At 46.6% G+C, this 23,270-nt stretch overlaps 2 protein-coding genes across 9 annotated transcripts in view; one reads left to right on the top strand and one right to left on the bottom strand.

The window, feature by feature from the left end:
• Nucleotides 1-14,575, top strand: part of LOC122394384 (GTP-binding protein Rheb homolog) — a 56,028-nt gene extending 41,453 nt beyond the window's left edge. Inside the window, exons 1-7 of one of the 8 annotated variants that reach the window (XM_043391246.1) lie at nt 889-1,015; nt 2,143-2,195; nt 3,779-3,863; nt 5,119-5,190; nt 8,959-9,166; nt 13,301-13,430; nt 13,842-14,575. In XM_043391246.1, coding sequence (XP_043247181.1) covers nt 3,815-3,863; nt 5,119-5,190; nt 8,959-9,166; nt 13,301-13,430; nt 13,842-13,931 — 549 coding nt within the window. In that variant the 5' untranslated portion in view covers nt 889-1,015; nt 2,143-2,195; nt 3,779-3,814 and the 3' untranslated portion in view covers nt 13,932-14,575. Of the gene's footprint in view, nt 1-883; nt 1,020-1,113; nt 1,306-2,142; nt 2,332-3,778; nt 3,864-5,118; nt 5,191-8,958; nt 9,167-13,300; nt 13,431-13,841 lie in introns of those variants that run through there. The other 7 variants (XM_043391248.1, XM_043391250.1, XM_043391251.1 and 4 more) reach the window with 7 other exon arrangements.
• A 468-nt stretch (nt 14,576-15,043) lies between these two features.
• LOC122394381 (glutamate receptor ionotropic, kainate 2-like) lies at nt 15,044-22,723 on the bottom strand. Its single transcript, XM_043391240.1, has 11 exons — nt 22,347-22,723; nt 20,679-20,795; nt 19,194-19,445; nt 18,766-18,863; nt 18,406-18,582; nt 17,831-18,063; nt 17,244-17,461; nt 16,457-16,580; nt 16,133-16,238; nt 15,795-15,885; nt 15,044-15,309 (listed from the first exon to the last, which is right to left on the bottom strand). Exons 1-11 carry the CDS (start codon nt 22,488-22,490, stop codon nt 15,070-15,072), a joined length of 1,800 nt encoding a protein of 599 aa, XP_043247175.1. The 5' UTR covers nt 22,491-22,723; the 3' UTR covers nt 15,044-15,069.
• Between the last annotated feature and the right edge of the window lie 547 nt (nt 22,724-23,270).

The following is a 23,270-nucleotide window of genomic DNA, read 5'->3' as shown; positions in this document are numbered from 1 at the left end:
ACATCAAAATCAACATAAAGTGGATTTAGTGATCCAAGCTTTCTCCTCCAGTAGCAATGGAATGATCGCATGTTTCATTTGCCAGACACTGAGTACCTGATGCACATTACAATCTGCATAGCATGACACATCTAAGCTGCCCAAGTCCATTCATTCTAGATTTTTAACTTGAAAGTTAGCACTAATTTATCTTGCTGTTGTAAGTTATCATTCAATATCCATACCAATACATAAATATGCGCTCATCAGTCAACATTTTCTGGCATGATCAGCTGCTCAGCGTGCTCTTCAGTAGGTATTGCTCCAAGGTCTGCAATATTATAGCTTGTTTTTGGCCAATAAGCTCTTTAAATTTTACTTTTTCTTGCTGATATATGAGCCCGATCACCTTGCGTTTATCAACCAAAATTTCATAACTTGTTCAACTTGATATTGATATTGCTCAGGAGTCAGGAGCTCTGTCAGCCTCCTGGATACTTCGGATTGTTTTCAGTCAACATGCTTCTTAAATATGATATAAGTCAATATTCAAAATATCCAACAAAACGACGTACAAGAGTAAGAAAACCACCAAATACACTAAAAAATGGCCTTGGAACAGCGCCAAGTGGTGCTCCTGTTTGTTTACAATGATTGTAGTGCTGATGTATTTTTAGGACTCTGAACGTCGGCTTATAAAAAATGAAACGTTTTTACAAAAGTTGTAAGGCAAGTAATATTTATCTGAAAGAACTAAAATATTCAAAAGCCAAACACAATGAAATACATTAATCGGAACGAAAAAGTAACCCAAAAATCCAGCCTAATCACCGGCTCCTAAAACTGCAACAAAATCAGCACTTTTCCCCGCAACTCGTTGTCCAGACGTAAATATGCGCTCTCAGCATGGCCGAAAACATTCTGATTCGCCTTGTACCTACTACGTTTTAATTTCTAACAGATTGAGGTGTTGAAGGCTGCGGTCAAGTAATTTTGGATTGTGGTTTAATCTCAATCTTCGAGGGGCTAGCAATAGGTAGGTAGGTTGGGGAAGTTGAGATCACTGGCGGATCCGGAACAAGAAATGTGGTCTTGGACGCTGCGAGGGGGGAGGGTGGTATACCATCCAAGAGTCCAAATTCCAAAAAAGAACACTGGATTTTGATTCCTTATGTACTGCTCTGCACTTAAAAACACTTCCAAATAAACGTTATTTTATTCAATCTTGAAAAGCCACACCTTTTGTTGATTTTGGGTGCCGCGGAGGGCATTTGCCTCTAAGCCCATGCCGCCTGGATCTGCCGGTGATTCGAGATAGCTGCTTAGGTAAATGTATTTGATTTTTTGTTGGGTTGTGACTCCTATATTTTGCAGCATCATTTTTATTTTTGAGCATATAGTTAAATTGATTTTTTATTTACTTTTTTATGCAGGGAACATGAAACTTTCCCAGTACCTATTCAAAACCACAGGATGAAACATGGATCAAGTTTTTAATTTTGATCACGGTTCTTTAAATTCACCTGTGCAGGCCTCGTGACCATTGTGACCAAGATTCCAACTTGGCCCGTGGAAGGCATTAGGAAAACTAGTTAGTTGTCATGTGACTAGACATGGCTCCGACTGCAAGCTTGATATGGAACAAACTAATAACTATAGCTGCTTCTTGATTTCTGAAATATGTGGCTTGTTTGGAAAATATTTTGTGGTATGTAATGATGACTGCTGCTTGACCTTTTTGCTAATTATTTGTCAAAATTGCAAGATAGTCAGTGCCTACATATTAATTAAGAGGACTGGCATAGTGAACTGATGTATTGCTACCTTCTTAAACATTGAAAGTATAGAGTAGGCAGAAGGCACCCATTTTATATGATTCACCTGTGGAATGTCTGTTTAGCATTTATCATCATCATGGTAGGTAGGTACCTACCTACTTTTTAGGACAGACGTAAGAGCTCAGAACGATGTAAGCATGACACATTTACATCAGCATGACATTTTTTAATTACCCACGTCATCCCAATATTAATGAAGTCATTAGCATTATAGACATTGGTACTTGGCAGGCTTTTGTGGTTAAATGTGACTGAAAATACCTCTGTGTCTCAGAAGTTACAAGTTCATGCTGTGATGAACCCTAATGGAACTTTGTGCCTACAGGTGCTCCATTATCTGAGTCCTGTTTTGTCTCTCCATGGGCTTGAAAGTCTGAGGTGAGGCTGACAAACTTCAAGCAGCATGCTTTTCTGACTGTCACATGCCTTATTACTATTCGTCTTCTGGATACTGGAGAAATACATTTTAATATCCTTGTTAGCTGTTGTTGAGTTGCAGTGGTGTGGCCATTAGGTAAGTGGCATATAAGGGGCACATGCCCTCTCCATTGGGTTCAGTGATGGAGGAGTGGGCACATAACAATCCAATAGGCCAGTTGATATTGTGAGGGCATTGATCTGCTTTGGGGTTCATGCTTTCCTCCAAAGGCCCTGTTCCAGATCTTGAGGCCCAGCAAGGAGTCTTGAGGACCCAATGCAGGTTGTTGAGAGTCCTTTGCAAGCTTCTGATGAGACACACTTGTTCTTTCCCACACAGGCCTATGAGGGCCATGGCCCTGTCCCACTGGCCCATGTTGACCTTCAAGGACCACTTCCAATGAAGTCTGAAAATCTACCTAGATCTATGAGTGCTTCTAAGCTGGCCTCCAAAAACCTTTATCCACCTCTAATTACATCACTCTGGCCTTTGATGGTCCAGCCAGGTTCCTCAGGCCCCGCATGGACCGGTGAGGGTCAACATTCTGCATCTGAGTGGCTGGTATTCCTCCAAGGGAGGGTCCCAAGCAACATGTGATGACCACAAGAGAGCTTCTGAGGGATCTACTCAGGTACCTGAGTATGTTATATTTTGGTCTCTAGCTGGGGTTCCACATAATTGATCTGAGGGCCCTTGCTCTTTTTATGTGGCTGTAATGTTAATTATCATATTTATGGGATCTCTGCTTTTCACTTCTGCTCCTTATATAATGTTGATGTTTTCCAGCCATGATCTTTTTAAAGATGATAATTTATCAAATAATCAAATTTTTACGTAACACATATCAGAACGAATAATGCATATGCATGATATTTTCATTATTTTAACAGACAACCTGCTTGTTTGACTTACTCTTACCTTTGTTGTTTTTGGTTTAGGTTGTGATTTAGTTTCGGCGATTGTGGGCGTTTTTTTGTCCTAGTTAATCTTATATTGTCTGATAAATTAGAGGGAACAAAATATGTATTTTAAGCGTCCTCCTGGTAGAGCCTCCTGAGGTCAGAACCTTGGTCAAGCTAGTTCGACGCTCGCTTTCTATTTCTGGTTGAGACGACGCGCGTAATCGTTAGCTTATAAATTCAACGTACGCAGGAACTTTCAGAATGTGTCGATAATAGTCAACGTTACGTCGTTGACAAATGCCCACCTTCCAATCTCCGCTCATCCGTAACACTTCTGACCTTTTGAAGTATGCTCGTAGAAAACTGATGAAGGCAAAGGACATGCTCCCATTTCACAAAATCCGTTCTGTTTCCTAGGTGTCATGCTGATTGGGTCAAAATGTTCGCACTGTTTTCATGGAGATCCGCCACTGCGCTTCCACGCAGACGGCATAAATGCTGAAAGGCTGAAATTATTGGACGTCGACTCCTATGAAATCGTTGATCATTCGTTATGTTTGAACGCTCATATTATTGTAATCTTATTGTAATTGTCTTTTTGAGCTATTTCTGTACTTTTCAATATTTTCATTCTGTTCCAGGCTGCTGTTAAAACTTGGTTCGTCTTCAGCTACAATATGCCCTCAAAGCTGCGAAAGGTGGCGGTTCTTGGTTTTCGTTCAGTCGGTAAGTGTTTTAACCCGCGACCTGCTGGAGGGTGTTTGAACAGTGAACACCCCCCCCCCCCGATGTTTTTCGAATGTCTAAAAACGGCGTATTTTTCGGTCCTTTATTTTGTTTTGGGCATAACGCTGTGTTTAACCATCGTATTTGGCACACCTTATCACGATTTTTTTTTTCTGCATATGTGAAACTTTCAGACCAAGGTCTCTCATGGTCAGGTCACCAGGTCAGGTCAAGTGACCTCACCTCATAAAAAGTTTAATTGCCTGTCATAGCTACAACGAGTGATGGATCGCTTTGAAACATTCAGCGGTTGGTAAGAGCAACAGTAGGTAATGTACAAAATGTACATCTCGGAAATTTGATATTCGTGGCCTAAGGTCAAGTCAAATTTGCGATCTGTCCATTGTAAGTCAATGGGATGAAATTGAAAGGCGCCTCTTTTGGAAGAAAGTCATTCTAAACACTTTTTATAGTCAATATGACACAATGAACGAGAAAATGGCACCCGTGTACCCTGGTCAATGGTCATCTCCCTGAAGTAATGTCGGGTCACAAAAGGTAAGGTATGCAACAGTTTTTCGCTAATAACTTTTGATAGGGGCATGCTAGAGCGATGACAAAAAGCTATTATAGTGTTGAGCTCGACGATACGGATCGACTGATATGCAACACAAGCTTTTCCGATCAGGTCATGACATTTACCTAAGGTCAAATTTTCAAGTTTATCTTTCAAGGTCAAAGCATCGTTCATTGGACGCGTCTTGACGAGAACACGATGCCGGTAAAAATAAGATCCTGCAAGGTTTGAGTCAAAATTTATTGCAGGAAAATCGTCTCCGCAAAAATCGCCTATTTTGGCAGTTTTTACCCCCTGCAAGCAAAATCGTTGATCTTAGGATAATCGGAGAGAATACTCAGAAAGAGCGTCAATAGAGCTATCAAGTGCGCCTTTCCACGGTGCTGTAGCTCTATAAGTTTCCGCGTTATGCTACTCTTTGTTGATAATTGTTGAGATTTGGTCCGAAAATCGGCGGAATTCGGCCTTTGATGACCTCTGGTGACCTGACCTTTGACGTGACTAAAACGTGACTAAAGTGATATCGTCATTATTTTTTAACAGATCTTGACTATACTTAGACAACTTATCGACTAACGACGACCAACGAATATTTCACATTATGATCAAGCGGAACCATTCGTTTTGGTGAAAGGAACTAACTATTATATGCGATCACATGATGTGTTTGCTTTTCAGGTAAATCGTCTCTGTCTATTCAGTTTGTAGACAACCAGTTCGTCGACTCCTATGATCCAACTATTGAAAACAGTAAGTGTCATCACTCATCAGTCGTCAGCTATATCTTTTTCTTCTCGATGCGAACACAATAGCAGCAATTTATTTTACACAGTGGTGAATTGTTTTATTAACCTCTGGTCATAAATTTAGGATCTTGTTGAAAACGCCTGCTGAGGTTTCAGCCAAGGCGATTAGTTTAATAAATTATAACCAGTATAACGCCTTTTGGGGCGACTAACGGAGCGAGCGAGAGGGTGAGCCTTGCACGTGCGAAATTACGAGGGGGTACCTCCAACTGAGTTGTGCACGGCACCCTACTAACCGGTCTCTAGCGATGTGCCAAATTTGAGCACAATCGGCCCAGCCGTTCTCGAGATCTGGAGGCGGCACCCTGCACGTGCGCACGTGCAAAATGGGTCCCAACTGACTTTTGCACGGCACCCCACTAACCGGTCCCTAACCATGTACCAAATTTGAGCGCCATCGATCCAGCCGTTCTCGAGATCTGGAATCGACCCCTGCACGTGCGCACGTGCAGCAGCACCTCAACTCTGGCACATGGATATGCATTGCATAGTGGGTGCCTACTAGTGATGTCAATTACGGAAAATCGGAATACCGATACCAAACCAAATACCAACCAAAACCACAGGAAAATACCGAAACCAAACCAACTTGGGAAAATGAGGGAAATACCAACTTATTACCGATTTCTTAGCCTCTTATACATTAGTGAGGGTTTATGATACCAACAAAATACCAAACACATTACGATTGAAATACCAAATACCAAGTTGGTATCGGTTTGGTATCGGTATACCAAAAAGTTGGTATCCGATTGACATCTCTAGTGCCTACCTACATGCCAACTTTCAGCGCAATCGGCCAAGTAGTTACCGAGATATTGCAACTATTACAAAAGTGACACCTCTTCGTTTTGCACGTGGCACGTGCATAAGTGGTCACCCACATGCATCGGGAATAGTCCAATACTTGGTAGAAAGAATGAAGCTACCCTACAAAAATTACCGCGTGTAAATCGGTCAAGTGGTTGCTGAGATATAAGCGTCGCAGAATCGTGACCACGGCCGGCCGGCCGGCCGCTCATACTCAGAAATTTCCGTTATTCTACGTAAGACTCCGCTCGCTTCGCTCGCTCCGTAACCAGTATAACGCCTTTTGGGGCGACTAACGGAGCGAGCGAGAGGGTGGGCCTTGCACGTGCGAAATTGCGAGGGGGTACCTCCAACTGACTTGTGCACGGCACCCTACTAACTGGTCTCTAGCGATGTGCCAAATTTGGGCACAATCGGCCCAGCCGTTCTCGAGATCTGGAAGCGGCACCCTGCACGTGCGCACGTGCAAAATGGGTCCCAACTGACTTGTGCACGGCACCCTACTAACCGGTCCCTAACCGTGTACCAAATTTGAGCGCAATCGGTCCAGCCGTTCCCGAGATCTGGAAACGACCCCTGCACGTGCGCACGTGCAGCAGCACCCCAACTCTGGCACATGTATATGCAGTGCCTAGTGGGTGCCTACCTACATGCCAACTTTCAGCGCAATCGGCCAAGTAGTTACCGAGATATTGCAACAATTACAAAACTGACACCTCTTCGTTTTGCACGTGGCACGTGCATAAGGGGTCACCCACATGCATCGGGAATAGTCCAATACTTGGTAGAAGGAATGAAGCTACCCTACAAAAATTACCGCGTGTAAATCGGTCAAGTGGTTGCTGAGATATAAGCCTCGCAAAAGCGTGACCACGGCCGGCCGGCCGGCCGGCCGGCCGCTCATACTCAGAAATTTCCGTTAATCTAAGGAAAGACTACGCTCGCTTCGCTCGCTCCGTAATCATAGTGCCTAAGAAAATTGATTTTTCTTGTGAGGGAACTCAGTCGGCTTCATAATAAAAGACCTTACATGGTTTATGGTAGGACAATCATCTTCCTGGACTGGTGGATTTATTCATAACTTTTTACCTATGGTCCTTACCCTCTAGGGGAGACCCGGGAGGTATGGGCCGGTTTTGTAAAAAGGCAATTTTCTTCCAGTCGGCAGTGGCTAGACACGGTTTTTCACTCTGTGCACGTGAAATTGCCTTTCGCCTGCAAAGTGTGCCTGATATTAGGCATCTCGGATCAACTATTTTGTCTCGAGATAACTTTCAATAAATAATGTGCCTTTTCGATCCACCAAAATACACCGGGAGGTATGGGCCGGTGCCATGTTTCATATTCTTTTCTCGACAATGAGAACAATACTCGTAGCTGGTATCTACTTTGATCTCTCTTAGAGCCCAGGAACCGCATAATCGGCCAACAGCTTACTTCATGGAGGTCACTTGGGCACATATTTATTTTGGTAAACTCAATCATGCACCATGAAATAAAATAAATAATGTTTTTCTGTTCGAATGAAATTTGAAGTTAAATTTTTAACCCTGCACGACAAAAATAAAACTTATTGAAGATGACACTCAATGAAAGTATATTTTAATTGATTTAGGATCAACGGGGGTGGGTGGCCCGAACCTCCCGGTTAGGACGCCAGAATTTGCGTAGCGTCTCAGCTCATAATCTTGCAAGAAAGCTTCAAATTGTCTATCCAGTCTTAATTTGCATGCTTTAAACTTTATGTTAGCATTGGTCTGACATAATAAAACGAGTCTGGTTCAAATTTATCACCAATTTTCTGTATGTACAGTATCACAGATAACAGTAGTACTACTGTTATCTGTGACAGTATTTTACTCGAAGAGGACAAAGACGCTTTATCACCGCTCATTGCCAAAGAAGACTGATGAAGATTTTGAAAATCACGTGGGTTGTATGTATAACGGAATGGCTGCTACTTTACGCGGTCAAGTGTGTAAAAATACGCAACACTTCTTCAAAACTGCGATGGCCCATACCTCGGGTGCCTGCCTGTATGCCAAGTTTCAGTGAAATCGCCCCAGTAATTACCGAATTATCGAAATGGGAACAAATTTGACACCTCTTCTTTTGCCATTTTGTACGTGCATTGGGGGTCACTCACGAGCATCAAGATTCAAGAGTATCGTTTGTTTCTTAGAAGGGATGTAACTATCCTACAAAAATTACCGCATGCCAATTGCCCAAGCGGCTACCGAGATAGAGGCCTCTCAAAAGTATGAGAGTATGAGTATGAGTAAAGTATGAGATGTATCAAAAGTAGTCAATTATGGGATAGAAGGGATGGGGCTACCCAGCAAAACATGCCGCAGGCCAATCGGTCCAGCGGTTGCCGAGCTATATGCCTCTCAAAAGCGTTACGGGCGGGGCCGGGCCGGGCCGCTCATACTGATATTTTTCGATAAAAAGTTAATTGTTTTCAAAACGGGCTTCGCTGAGGGAAACTAACTATTATAACAAAATAGTTCGGCTTTATTTATCATCCTTGTTCACTGGCAACATCTGATATTTTTCGGTTATATTGAAAAGACTTCGTTCGCTCGCTCGCTCGTAATCACGTAACTATTTGTGAGACATGATGTCCCTGCGTTGAACGTTAGATAACAATTACAAACTGCTTGCAAAAAAATCGCGAAATTATTTATATTGCTTGCGAGGAATATCCTTTGCAACTGTTTATTTCTACCTGCTTTCCACTCCGACATTCACAAGATACTCTAGCTTGGGACACTGAATGTTCATAATTAGATACCGATTAACTTCACTGTCCGGTTAAGCTTATTCTTTGTTCGTGATTCGATGTTTCTTTTATCTTAGCTTAGGCAGACCTCACTTATTTCGTTCATTCCTTTCTCCACAGCGTTCTCAAAGGTGGTGAAGGTGCGAGGTCAGGACTACGAAATTAAGATTGTGGACACGGCTGGTCAGGACGAGTATTCCATCATGCCGAGTCAGTACACGATGGACGTTCACGGCTACGTGCTGGTCTACAGCATCAACTCTCAGAAAAGCTTCGAAGTAGTCCGCTCGATCCACGATCGGCTGCTCGACCTTACCGGCGAAGTCAAGTGAGTCACCTGATCTAATCAGGTCTTGCTATTGGAATTCAGGTACACAAGGCAGTCACCTAAAGCATAGGCCATTTGAAGCATAGATAGTGTTTAATTCACAAAGCAATAGCAGTAGGCGCCGCAGCTCTAGCCAGTGCTCGACGGGGCTGTTGGTACCATCATCAGTCCGCTGATTGTGCGGGAGAACACGTCACCATACGATAAGGATTGGTCACTGCCGGTCGCGTACTCAGACATAGATATCGTGCACGGCAATCCTGTCCGACAGGGGAGGTGGGCAGGAGCTGTGGGTGGTAGGTGGTGGCTGGTAGCCGATGGGCGGTGGGTGGTAGATGGTGGGTGGTATGTGATGGGTGGTGGCCGTGGGTAGTGGGCGATGGGCGGTGAGCGGTGGGTGGTATGTGATGGGCTGTGGTTAGAGGGCGGTGGGCAGGAGCTGTGGGTGGTGGAAGGTAGCTAAGCTACAGATACTGACCAGTGACCAGGTGCATACAAATTTGATACGATTTATCGTTTACTGGGAAGCTTTATCGTATTTGCTTAAATGCACCACTGCTATCTATCATGCTAAGGTGATATCTATACATACATAAAGGTTTATTTCACCACGTGACAGTCAGCGACTGGTAAAAAGGCCGTACATGAGCTGTGCAATGGTGGCACCACATGAAGAAGTGAAAAGCATCACAACAATTAAAAACACAGTGCATTTCAAAAGAGCTCCGAACATATCTACGTGGGGATCACATCCTGTTCATTAGATCTATGAGTACAGGCACAGTGGACTTTTTATACCGCTCAGTTTTGGCCCGCGGTACGACAAACTTTCGCTGCCGGCGCAGAGGGCGCCTCACATTTGCCAGCTGCTCGCCCGGGTACAGTGGGTGGGCGGGGTTGGCGAGGATGTCGGCCGCCAGCTTGCAGAGGACAGCATCGCGACGCTCGCTCAGAGTCTCGAGGTTGAGGAGCTGGCAGGCAGAGGCGTAGTCGGTGTAGTTTTCGTATCCTATCATGATTTTGCAAGCTCTTTTCTGAACTTGCTCGATTGCTTGTGCTTGTTGCTGTGTCAGTCCCGTGTGCCACAGTTGAGAGCAGTATTCCAGACATGGACGAATGAAGCTGATGTAGACGGCGCGGATATCGCTCAGATCTGCATGGAACTGACGGAGGACTGTGAGCATGAACAGCCTGCGAGAGGCGTTTTTTGTGATATGATTTGTATTTGCCGTCCACTTTAAGTCAGAAGTAATATGGACTCCGAGAAGTTTCATGGTAGAGACGACAGGTACTGGCTCGTTGTTAATGATTACTGCGCCGTCCATATCCGTGTTGTGAGAGAAGTTGCAGATGAGTATATGACACTTTTTTCCGTTGATCTTCATGAGATTGTTCTCTGACCATGTTTCCAGAGTGGATGCGGCCGTCTGGGCTTTCTGAAGGACAATGTTTGCATCTCTTGCAGGAGACAGGATGCCGATACTGAGGTCGTCCACATACTTCCATCGATGATCTTCGGTAACTGCGCAGTCATTTATATGAGCCAAAAATGCAATCGGGGCGATTTTTGTCCCTTGGGGCGTTCCACACGTGGTAGTGAGCTCTGATGAGACAGGATTCGAGCCACCAAGTCGAACGACCTGTTTCCGCTCGTTGAGGAAGCTGGCTACTGTAGGCACGATGGAGGGACGAACTTGCTGGTCCAGTAGTTTCCTGAGCACGACATCATGGCTAACCAGGTCGAAGGCCTTGGAAAAATCGATCGCCAGGATGGCCGCAGCGTTTGAAGAGCTGTCTGTGTTCTTAGCCAGGAAGTCATATAGCGAGATCAGGTAATGTACTGTAGAGTAGCCTGGCCTGTTTCCGAACTGGTGTGGGTCAAGTGATGGGGTAATGTCAGCCATGATCCAGGTTGTCAAAAATCCTTCAAAGATTTTGGAGAAGAGCGGGGTGAGTGAAATGGGTCTAAGATCGTTGAAAGAGGTTGGAGGGTTGGCCTTGGGAATGGGGGTGATGAAGGATAGCTTCCAAGCAGACGGAAATTTTCCGGAGGATAGCGAGGAGTTGAAGATGTGAGTGAGTGGCTGCGATAATTCGAAGGCAAACTCCTTGACCAGCCGTGCTGGTAGCTCATTCGGTGTGGTGGAGATGTTGGAGCGGATGCTGCTCAGTTCCCTCTGGACGTCAGCTCGTCGGATGACCGGTGGGGGTGCGTCCGCCGGTAGGTAGGCAGGGAATTCCTCCAGGTTGAGTGCCGGCAGCTGGGATGAGATAGATGCGAAGTGCTGGTTGACCGCTTCCGCCAGCGCCCCACCAGTCTCATACTCAGCGAAGTTTAGCTGTTCGTTCTTTACTCGGCCGGTCAGACTCTTGATTTGACGGTACCAAGTAGCCGGCTTTGCTGTCCTCATTCCTCGTATTTTCCTGTCGTAGAATTCCGCCTTGGCTTTGCGGCACAGATGAGTGGCCTTATTTCGTAGATGTCGCCACCGGTCGGACATGCCCTCGAGTCGGAAAACTCTGTGCTTCTGGGCAATGGCGTGTCGGACGGTGGCGGTGATGTGAGGCTTCCCTCGATGTCGCACTGGCAATGTCTTGGTAGGCAGAAACCGGTCTAGAGCAGTGGAGAGCGTTGACTGCAGCACCGCCACCTGTTCATCGGGGGAAGACGCCTCATATACGGGGGTCCAGTCATGTGCTGTGATCCACCTGCCGAATGCTCTAACTCCCGAGTCCGGCAGCATTCGCACGGTCGTTCGTTCCCTCGGTGTCGGCTGGATGGTGCGCGGTCGAGCGTGCACGATGACGTGCTTGGAGCGCCCGAGGGGCGACAGCATCACAGGCTCGTGATAATAGTCACCCAGATCGGTCAGGATGAGGTCCAGAACTGAGTCCCCGTGCGTGGGGGCTGTTACAATTTGATGCAAACCATTGAGCCGGCAGAGGGACTCAACTGGAAAGCTGTTGAAATCACCGCAGATGATAAATCGAGGGCAGTCATACAGGGTACGGAGCTCATCAATGGCGAACTGAAGGTGCTCCTCGTATTTCACTCGCAGCTCTGCACACGAGCCTGGTGGGAAGTAGACTGTGGCGATGCAGATATTAGATGAACCTGCCGGAAGGTGTTTAGGCCGTAATTGAAGCCATATCACTTCAACGTCTTCCTCAGAGGGTTGGAGGCTATTCAGTAGCTTCACTGGAATAGACTGTCTGACGTAGCAGCCGACGCCACCTCCCCGACGATGCAGTCTGGGTCGCTGAAAGAAGCTGAAGCCGGGGAAATTTGCCTTGTCCTGATCGACCTGCCAGACTTCCGAGATGCAGACAACGTCAGGGGCATACTCCAGTATGTTCGCGTATAGCTCGTCCAATTTATTGTTGAGTGACGTGGGGTTGGTCAGGATTTAATGCACACAAGCTATCTAAGAGCGTTGTCACATTTAGCCTTTTTCGCTGCTGTCAACCACCCCACGTGTTGAGTCACCTCCCCAAAAAACATTTAATGAGAATATGTTGGCGGGGGTGTCTGGTGATTAATATCAAAACAAGATAGTGACATCAGTGGCATTATTTATTTTGCCCTCGCTGGTTCGTCTCGGAGGGTATATTATTACTGTTTGGCCGTATAGCGGGCAAAAGTAAAAATTATTGTCCGATGTGACGTTACTGTAGCCCGAGGGTGACGGCCGAAACATGCTTTATTGTCTGAGGCGTAGCTGAGAGCAACTCGTTGACGTTGAGGTCTTCGTCCAGGGGCTACAATGGGTCACAGAGGTAAATGATTTTTTTCTGCCCTACCCCTAACACTTTATCATTTGGCTAGGCTCCAAGTTCCAACTCGCTAATAAATGTCACTAAATATGTCGCCCGGATCAAAGGAAAATTGAAAAGGGTTAGACCACGCGCGGATTACTATTGCCCGTTGTCATGGTGTCATTAACAAAAATATACAATCCCTCAGAAGGAAATCGAATGTGAAAAATGCGGTCAACAGTCAAAACTAATACCCAGTTTACATACGAGCCATGTAATAATGAGGGATTTTGCACAGCTAATAATCTAATTACAAACGTTTTTATTATCATAAACGTTAACAACTATATATTTGATAAAGAAAATACCTTTTCGCAGCCTCCCTATGGTTGTTGTTGGAAACAAAACGGACCTTCATCGTGAGCGTGAGATCACGTACGAGGAAGGCAAACGACTGGCCGATCAATGGGGTGCCCTCTTTCTCGAGACGTCAGCGAAGCGAAATGAGGTGAGCCTAGTTCGTATAACACTGCAGATGTCAAATTTACCTTCATAGCGTTTTAAGTTCCCTTCACGTGTTCATGTAACGGACTATAAATACCAACTGTCGACGAGTTAGAAATGTTTCCCAATGAGTTTCAACTATTTGATGTACCGAATGTCATGTTTTACCAATTCGATATTCGGTATCTGAAGTTAAGGTTATTGTCGATGTGGTTTGGCAATCAGTTAACTTTAACCATTTTGCTTTCATATGAAAACTCCATGTCTAAATATTATAATGGAAAAGAGCAATTAACAAGTAGGCGAATAAATAGAATGTTCGAGGGCCAAATATCATGCATACCTATATGAAATATCCATTGTGAGTGATGTCATTTGACACGGGCTGGTTTTGGGCTGTGTGTGCCGACAACAGTCGGTGGCGGATGTCTTCAGCCAGCTCGTTGTGGAAATGGAGCGGGCCGATGGAAACGCCCCCAAGGACTCCAACTGTGCCATCCAGTGAGGCAAGCTCTCCGCGGCGGCAAGTAGTGATTTTGGCGTCCCGTGGGAGGACGCTGGCTCGGCCGTGTCAGATTCAGTGAAGTCGATATCGCGGCGCGGGTCGGGCGTGGGAGGGTATGTATGTGTGTGTGCGGGCGGGTGTTGGTATGTATGCATTATGTGCGCATATGTGTGTGGATGAGAGTATGAGCGTTCGTGTTTGTTTGTACGCGCCCGCCCAAGGACGCGAGCTGTCGTGGAGCAAGTAAGAAGGCGGAGCTCGTTATATCGTTGACATATTCAATCGAGCCGAGATGTTCCGCTGCACATGTCGGTGCGTAGATGGGAAGTGGGGTTTATGCATTTTTATGATACTAATTCAATAGACTTTTCCTTGTCTTTGAATTATTCGTTGTGGGTTCAACACACTGGAGCACCACTAAATGTGTGGTGGAGGCGGCTGATGTTATTTTTAACTCCAGTGCTTTGCATACTGTGACTGACGAATGGTTATCGCAAGACTCTTACTAGTGATGAACGTCGTGCCGCAGTCTTGTGCTAGACATTGTCGGCTTTGTACTTGGTCAATGTTCCGGATAAGGCTCTTATAGTTTTTTTTTTTTGTGTGGAAACATTGAGATGAATAAATAAATATATGGTGTGTCACCTTTCCTTGAATGGTACGGTCGCATTGAGGGAAATTCGCTTTTTCAAGGGTCATTTAACCATTGAAGAATATGTAAAATGAGTTCGAAATATGTCACATGTGTGTACTGTATACAGCGCAGCGAGTACCTCACAGGAACGACTCCCGTGTTTTGTCCACTTTTCTCCCCATCTTCCCCCCTCCAATTCAAGCTCTGGTTTGAAACAGAAAGTACTCCCTGTGCTTCTCCGGAGTTTGTTGCAATGCTCCCTGTCTCGACCTGATGACCATCGCATATACATATTGTCATACTTGTAGGCTGTAGCACATAGCAATGTCTTCCTTCAGCAACTGCGTAAGTTATCCAGTGTCTGTCAGCCTACCGTCCCTTTCTTGGTCATAAAATAAGTGGTGTACGTTTGATGATTCGTCGATCATGGCCAGTGCGAAACAAAACTCATAAACGAAGCAAACAAGGTTCAACATGGCGACACATTTAGATCACAGTGGGCACTCAGTTCTTCGATACCAGTTTCCAAGAGATAGCAATGCTATTCTCCCGAACGACGATTGCTGAGCTGTGGTGGACTCTGGGCGATTTTGTTGGACGGCGTGTAGTTGCTCTGAGCGGTCGGTGTCTGCTGGTCGCAGCTCGCCAGCACCAGAGCAGCTCAGCAACCAGCACCAGCAGGCTCAGCAGGTGTCCGCCAGCCAGCAGTGCCAGCGCCGACACCACGCTGGGTAGACCGAGACCCTGCAACACACACAGTGACCTCAGTCATGAATACACGTCTGCCCAACAGACAGGCGGCCCGACAGTCTGACAAAATAGACAAGCAGACATACGGACACATTCAGAGGACTAACAAACAGGTTCTACGGCCCACAGTTTGGCAGAGTGGACTAACAAACATACGGACACATTCAGAGGACTAACAAACAGGTTCTACGGCCCACAGTTTGGCAGAGTGGACTAACAAACATACGGACACATTCAGCAGTCTGACGGTCGCGCAAAACGGACCAACACACGCGCAGCGGACTTACAAAGTGACTTACAGCGGCCCAACAGCCTGACAGGGTGAACTAACAGACGGTACCGCGTCCCGATAGTTGGGACAATTCAGTCTCGCGATTCCATTGACACTTTTTTGTTAACAGCAATAATCTGACCATTTCAGCAGTCGTACGAGTCTGAACTTTCATTTGTATTACACGAGACTGAAGTTCATTTCTGACCTTCATCTCTCGATCATCGCACGATTCCCTCTTGGATAGCTCTCGGTCGGCAGTGTGCTTGAGCAGGCCGCTTTCTATGAGGCGGAACAGGCTGCGGGGCAAGAGGTGAAACTGCCGTCAGCTGTGGCATGAGACCTCGGAATCTAAAGAGTGAAGACTAATGAGTGAATACTTTTTATCTAAATCATCAAAGTTGACTATGGTATGGATGGCCCTTACCGCTTATTTCGAGCCTCGACTCGCGACTGATGAATGAAGTTGTGTCGGGAAAATCGCAGAAGGCGTGATTGGCTAGCGATCGGGAAAAGTAAAGTATGATCTACTTTACCTATACTTACTGGTAATCGAAGAATTGCTTATATGGCGAATGCTTCTGAACTCCAAAGGCGACATTGTGTTTGTAATATTCGTCGTCGAGTTTGACAATATCGCACGTAGCTTCCACTGAAAATTGAAAAGGGAAAATGTTTTCATATTTTCCCTTCTTTTTATAGCTGCTAATTCACAATCAAAATGTTACAGACACGCCTACATAGCGGTCTGAGTCCGTCCAGTTGTGCGACCGGGGTACGACCAAATAACCGTGAACAGAATTCGTACTAAGTGGACAGCTTTGCAAAGGAAATTTATCTGAGAACTCGGCTTCCGACTCCGAAACGTACCGCTTCCTGTCCAGGCGAAATATGCCATCTTCTCTGCTCTGACGTGGTCCCAGCCTTCCTTGTGATCGTGCAGGGGCCAGACGTGTCTCTTGAACACTTGACGATGTGTCGCTGATCTCGAGTACTGGAAGTTGGAACAAAAATGAAAAATGTTTAAGTCGCTGGTATTTTTTCTTAAAAAGATGCATAGATAAATGTTGTAAAAATCATGTACGGTCTCCATCCATTTCTTTGGGCGACCAGCTGAGCCCGCCCGACACCGCATGGCTCCCACCTGGCGAGACCCAAGGCTATAGAGGCGAGGTCACGCTGGTCCGAACTGGGGCGGTACCACACGGTGGGCGATTGAACCGTGCCTTCCAAAGCAGTCGCCAGGGGCGCTGGGGTCGATCTTTTGGTGGCAGATTGTCTGCGAACTATAACTGATGGTTCACTGCAGTGCTGGTGACGGCGTGGCTCATTAACTGTGACAGCCATTTTCTTTTGGATCCGGTGGTTGACACTCGGACCATGGGCTTTCTCAGCGGCCAAGGCCCGTCTCCATTTCCAAGTCCTAAGCAGTGCACCCCTTTCGATATTCACATCCTAGGAACATCCTTTTGACCAATTTCATCGTACTTGCTACTTCTAACCGAAAGTTACTCTTTGCAAGGGCTGCTCTCATTGTTAATGATCTACTTTTGCACGCACGATTCTACTTAATTAATCCTCATTAGCTTTTAGAATTTCGGGTATATTCTTAAAGCACAAAAGCTCCGCAAGTCTCAGGGACTGCTGCCAACGTTACCTTGAAGTAGTCGTACATGGACGTTCCGTTGACGACTCCGAGCCGGTAGGTTCCGTCGTTGAGCAGGCCGTCCAGGCCGTGGAAGGGCAGCACCAGCGACTGGACGGCCAGGAAGGAGACCAGTGTGGCCGAGTAGGCAGCGTGACCGATCACCATCGCCAGGAAGAACGCCCAGAAGAAGAAGCGAGTGCCCATGCCGCCCGGCGTCTCGTCTGCGCCTGTAGTGCGAAAACGGCGGTCACAGGAGCGCAGATGCTCAGTCAGTGTAGTTAATCGGAGGCGTAAGGCGTCTTAAAGAGGCATCCTTCCAGGGCACATAAGGAGCAGATCTCTCATGCCGCTGGTGGAGAAAGAGTCATGCATTGCTGGTGGAGACGAGGCCGAGGGGTCTTATGTCGATGGTTAGGAAAGAGGCCAGATGTCACTGGTCCCACACAGGTAGAGGAAAAGTTACGGTTCGCTGGGCAGGACAATGCGTCTCGCATCGAAGCTCACAGATGTCAAAATTACACCGGGAACGGACTGCTGTTGCGGAGAGTGAGTCGGAGAAGGAGGAGTCTGGTGGTGGAGGTGGGACAGGGGCGCACCTTGCTGGCAGGCGATGCCGAAGAAGCGGAGCAGCGTGTCGAGCGGCCCGTCACTGTCCCGGGGTCGGTCTGTGGCCAGCCAGCGCCGCTCCAGTGTGTACATGAAGGTCATGCTGGCGCTGCCACAAAGCACCGTCAGGCACAAGATCGCCCACAGCGTCCCGTCGAACGAGTCCAGATAGGTTGTCCAGCTGAAGTCCAGGGTGGACGGCTTCTTTATGAATAGGCTGTACCTGTCAAAAAGAACCATCATGCTAATGAACCACACCAGACTTTTGAGAACTTCTGCACTGCAGCGATCAGTTGTCAAAACGGTCGCTTCATTGTATGCAGGCATTCACGCCGGAAACAATCAGCGTCGGCGGCAATGACATCATTATTTTGCCAACGCATGAAACACTACACTGAACTAGCATACACCCTACACAATTATGCCTGTTCGAGCTCACTGTTGAATTGAAACATAACGGGCAGGAAAAGACGAAGTGATCTGCACCGTTCTGCCTTCTACGATCCTGATATGCTCATTTTCGCGCGCGTGGCGGCAGCGCGGCGCGCGTGTAGCGAGTTCCCACCCGAGCATGAAGAGGCTTTCTGTGTAGTCGATGACCTGGCTGCGGTCCCGCGTGATGGAGAGGTGTCCCACGCTGACGTCCACCTCCTGGCGCTGCAGCATACCCACCAGGCCGGTCCAGCGGCCGTTGGCGTCCAGGCCGCCCCACTCGCCATCCACGGACGGAGACACCGTGTAACTGGCGACATCGCACCATGACCGAGGGATGATCGTGTCAGATGGCCCAGTGTCGTGATAACTACGTGTATCACGGCACTGATGCCTGCCTGATACCTACGTTTAAAGAAGCTAGGTATCATTGCCAGTGCAGGAGTCTCGACTATGGCAATAACAGGCGATATCTGCCTTTCGTCCCACTCACTTGAAGTTCAGGACGTTCGCGAGAAGTTTCCAGATCTCGCCCATGTATCCGCCCACGTCAGGTACCGGCGTTTGCAGGAACGTGGTCACGGGAGCACCCTGTGAACGGACGCATCTTGATCAGAGGGCGAACGGACACTGCAATGGGTGGCTGCGGCGAGGAAGTATGAGGAAGTAAATATGAGGAAGTTGCTGTGGAGCTCCTTGCACTGATGGGATATTTCACGTCATATCAGGACACATTGCTTGATGAAGTCACTTTCTGCTTGGTAGCAATGGTAGCCCATGAGCTGAGTTGGAGGGAAACGTAAAAATGGGCCCGTCATTTGCCTTCCGCGCAGGCCCTGGCCTTTGGCTAAGCCTTGACTCTTCCTGAGTAGTGAGAAGTCTTGAGTTGGGACTCCGAGCTCAGTTCTCTCCCCGTCTCACCTCTTTGGTGGCAACTCTGAGCGTCAAACCGCTGAAGTCTCTGCGTCTCTCGTAGATGGAGTGGTTGTCCCAGCTCTGTGCGCCGGTGTCTGGGTACCAGCGTCCCAGGGAGTGTCGGTGGGCGGTCAGGCCGGGCGCCAGGTGGTAGATCTCCATCAGCTCCACATGAGTCACCGGGCCCGACTCGGAGTCACAGGCTGAGTCGCCGACGGAGGAGCTGCTGGACTCCCGCCAAATTTCGGCGATCGTCACCTACAGACAGGAGGGAAGCTGGGTCACATGGAGGCGCGATGGGGTCAGGTCAGCTTAGGCCAGCTGGTCAGCTTGAAGTGCAGAATGGAATCAGACCAGTTTAGGCGAGGTCGGCTGAAGGCACATTAATGTCATTCGGTCAGCTTACAGATCATCTATAGGCGGGCTGAGATCAGAGGCTAGTTTTATCAACAGAAATCGCTGGCTGATGGTATTTTTTGCCCATTTTTTTTAAATGCAATTCATTATTTTGCCTAAAGGCACACCCGACTTTCGCAAACCACGCGAGAAAAATATAAACGCTGCTGTAAGCAAACGCATCAGCCGGCCTAACTGATGTTTTCACATCGTTGCTATTATTCTTTTCGCGTGGTTTGTTTTACATTTAACTTGTGGATGGAAGACTGCATGAAATAGAAAAGCCAGCAGCCGGCGATTTTTCTGTAGGCAAACCTGGCCTCAGGTCAGATAAGACCACCTCAAATGGATACCTACCATGTGGTCTCCTTTTGAACAGCCCTCCCGCTGCAGCGCAGGAGCTGCTCGGGAGCACTACGCTCGCTACTCATTTACATTTTTAACCGTAAGCTGTGGACAAGCATATCCGTGGAACACATCACACCATAAGCTGATGCGGGAAGTAGTGGAACGCAACCTTGCAGTTCAAGTCGCAGTACCCTGGGAGAGCATTAGTGCAAATCCAGCACTAACATAGAGTTTGAGACCATAACACTTATTAGGCAAAAAAAAAAAATCAAGATAGTATTGTATTGTCATTTACGACTGCGTCGTCTCGTGTAATAAATCTTCTGAGATCATAGACCATGTGCTTTATGCATTATTACTGTGTTATTCTACTTTGCCGCTGCACCTCAAGCTATGACTGATTTATTCATTTAGCCCTTGGCCCCACCATATTTCGTGCCGGATTTAGCCATAGTCAAATAACTGCGCCACCCTATTATATATGGTAAATGTCGCATTTTACCAAATTGCAGCATGCCATTTGTCGCTTTGATGGCGTTTGCTAAGACAGCGTATAAATAAGTTGTAAGCAGCTTCGTGTTCCACGGCTTTCCTCAAATTACTCTTAGCGGTGTCCGTTGTGTGGGACCGCAGCGTCGATTGAGCACTTTGGTCGACCGGCCGTCGTATCCCAGATTATTGCAGCCTATGGCCTGTTTGTGACTTTGTTACGACGCATTTTAGATTACTTAGCGAGCGGCGTATTACGTGGTTGTTGACGGGCATGTAGCGGCGGCTCCAGCGGTCGGTGACGCGGCTGCCGCAGCTCAGTACCAGCCACTCGTGCTGCTCGTCCGAGAGGCCGAACAGGCCGCTGGCGTTCACCTGTCAACAGGCGGGAAGGGTGAACTGTAACCGAACAAGCCACCGTTCATCTGCCGACAGTCAGCGATCGGAAACTGTGACCGTATGCAGGCCACCGCTTACCTGCCGACAATCGGCGACGGGGAATTATAACCGAACAGTCTGCCGTTTGCCCGCCGACAGTCAGTACCCGCCTTTACATAAAGTTTGTTGTAAGTCTCTAGCTCTGCTTGGAACTTTGGAAAACATACTGATTGGTCTCTACAATTTATTAAATGATTTCCCTTCACGCTTGGAAGAGCACTGCATCGATGATTAACCCGCGCCCCACCGGGGTCTGCGTATAACACGCCCTACTGGGGGTACTGGCACGGGGGGGGGGGCTCTTTATAGCCCCCCTCTTAACTCCGAAACTACTGGGCCGATCGTCAAAATTCAAACGGAAAAACTGTCGCGCGAAACGTAATTTTATTTACCTCGATGTCACCGATGACGTCACAGGTCAGGTCAAAGTAAAAATTATTAGCATTTTGACTTGTTCACATTTTGGGCTCTGGCCGCCGTCTTACAAGTCAGATCAGGCTCATTTTTGGTTTACACACTCGTGAACAGATGCTTTAGATACCCTGAGGGTACCAAACCTGTACTTTGATTTTAAGGTCAGGGTCAGGTCATCACAGGTCACGGAAATATTATATCATGCGTCGGTCACGTGACACATGTTTTATGGTCCATTTAGGCCTTAGGTTTCGAATTTGATGTCGTCTGAGACATTCGAGGTCATTTTGAGTCGAATTTAGCTTAGGTCAGGTCACTTTCAGGTCAAAAATGTCAAATTTTGAAGTTAAAACTTTCAACAAAAAAGGTGTCTATTGAATGCAGTTTGAGCTCAGGAACACGATGGTGCTATTAATTTTAGTGTACGTTGTCAAATACGTACTGAAAAATTGATTTGAAAAATCAATATTTGTGATTTTTTGCAATAATACGTATAACTTGGCCATTTTTGAAGATATTTAGCTAAAAATTGCTAGAGTAAGTCATAAGCATACGTTCTATCACATATATTCCGGTTATTTCGAAAAGTCAAAAACTTTTTGAAAAAAAATAGGAAAATATAAATTTTGAATTTTATTATAATTTTTTTCTCGAAATTTTCAAAATTTTTAAAATCCGAGATAGCAGTTTGATAGCGCAGCCTATTCTGAGTCCTCTCATGCAAAGAAAGTGGATCTAACTAAAAAACTGAGCTCTTGGGAGCGATTGCCGTGGTTCAATGTTTTGCGTCGTAGTCGGCCGAACATGACGTCACTCTGACGTCATTTCCGGCCGACCTATGGTAGCTACGAAGTTTATATTTTGACACAAGGTGTCAAATTGATGCAGCCGAAGGCATTGAAAGTTTGTCGTCGATACGTCAAGCGGTTTGGAAGTTATTGCAGAAAAATGGGAGGGGGGCTATGAATAGCCCCCCCCCCCCCAGTGGGGCGCGGGTTAAGCCGGCATATGTTTTGCGCAGCGCTTATGTTATATAGTAGGTGACGTGATAGATCAATAACTTTGTCTACTTACCTTGTCTATAAAACCCATCCCGGCCTCGTCGTCAGAGAGTATGATGTTCATCGCACCATCGCCGTGTGATGAACTCTCCAGCAGTCTTTTGATGTCTTCAATTGAAGTTTCGCTCGATGCATTATTACACACGGCATGATACATCCACTTTTCTCTCAAGTGGTGAATAATAGCCGCAACATTCTCCAGTGAAAATCGATCTGAAAATGGATATACCCGAGGGTTATATCTACATTCTACATATCAATTGAGAGTAATGGGAATCCTAAATCAAACCGATTAATTATTCTGGATCCAGAGAGCAGAGGTCAATCATTCGGATCCACTCTCAATGCACATTGCACAAGTCTGCATGCGACTCAAGACTACACTAGACTAAAAAAAATAAACACAAAGTTCAAGCACCCTCAAGATGCTCTAGATTCGGAAATCTAATTAGTTATTTAAAACGGTTCTCGTTCCGACCAGTGATCTCGTGAACGGCAGTTAAACGCGGGAGTTTGGCATTCTGCCATTAGTCATTTGTCACAGCTCCATTTTCCAATTAAGTATTGCTGGCATTTGCAGACATATCGTCATTGAATTCGTGAAGCTTTCGATTCAACTCGTTCGAAACTTCTAAAATAGGTATCACATCAGCCATAGGGCGTTCGTATATAGAGAGTACGATACACGGTGTGTTTTGCATGCCCCGTTTTCTTCCAAGCCCACTTTCAGCCGTCCGATAATTGTGGTTAATCTCTCGATATTTTTTTGCGATAGGATAGACTAAGGTAAGCAGCAGACATTTTTGCATTCGGCCGGCGTAGTTGTGTGCCATCATCGTCTTATTCTCATTGCATAATGCATGATTTCTCGTTCTATTGACCACCATGTATTTAATTTTTAAACATGCGCAGTCTGATAGATACCAAAACACCGATG

This window comes from Amphibalanus amphitrite, unplaced genomic scaffold (assembly GCF_019059575.1).
Source record: "Amphibalanus amphitrite isolate SeventyFive unplaced genomic scaffold, NRLGWU_Aamphi_draft 000588F_arrow, whole genome shotgun sequence".
Classification (NCBI taxonomy): domain Eukaryota; kingdom Metazoa; phylum Arthropoda; class Thecostraca; order Balanomorpha; family Balanidae; genus Amphibalanus; species Amphibalanus amphitrite.
The sequence above is the reverse complement of the archived record's forward strand: the minus strand, read 5'-3'. Positions and strand labels throughout refer to the sequence as shown.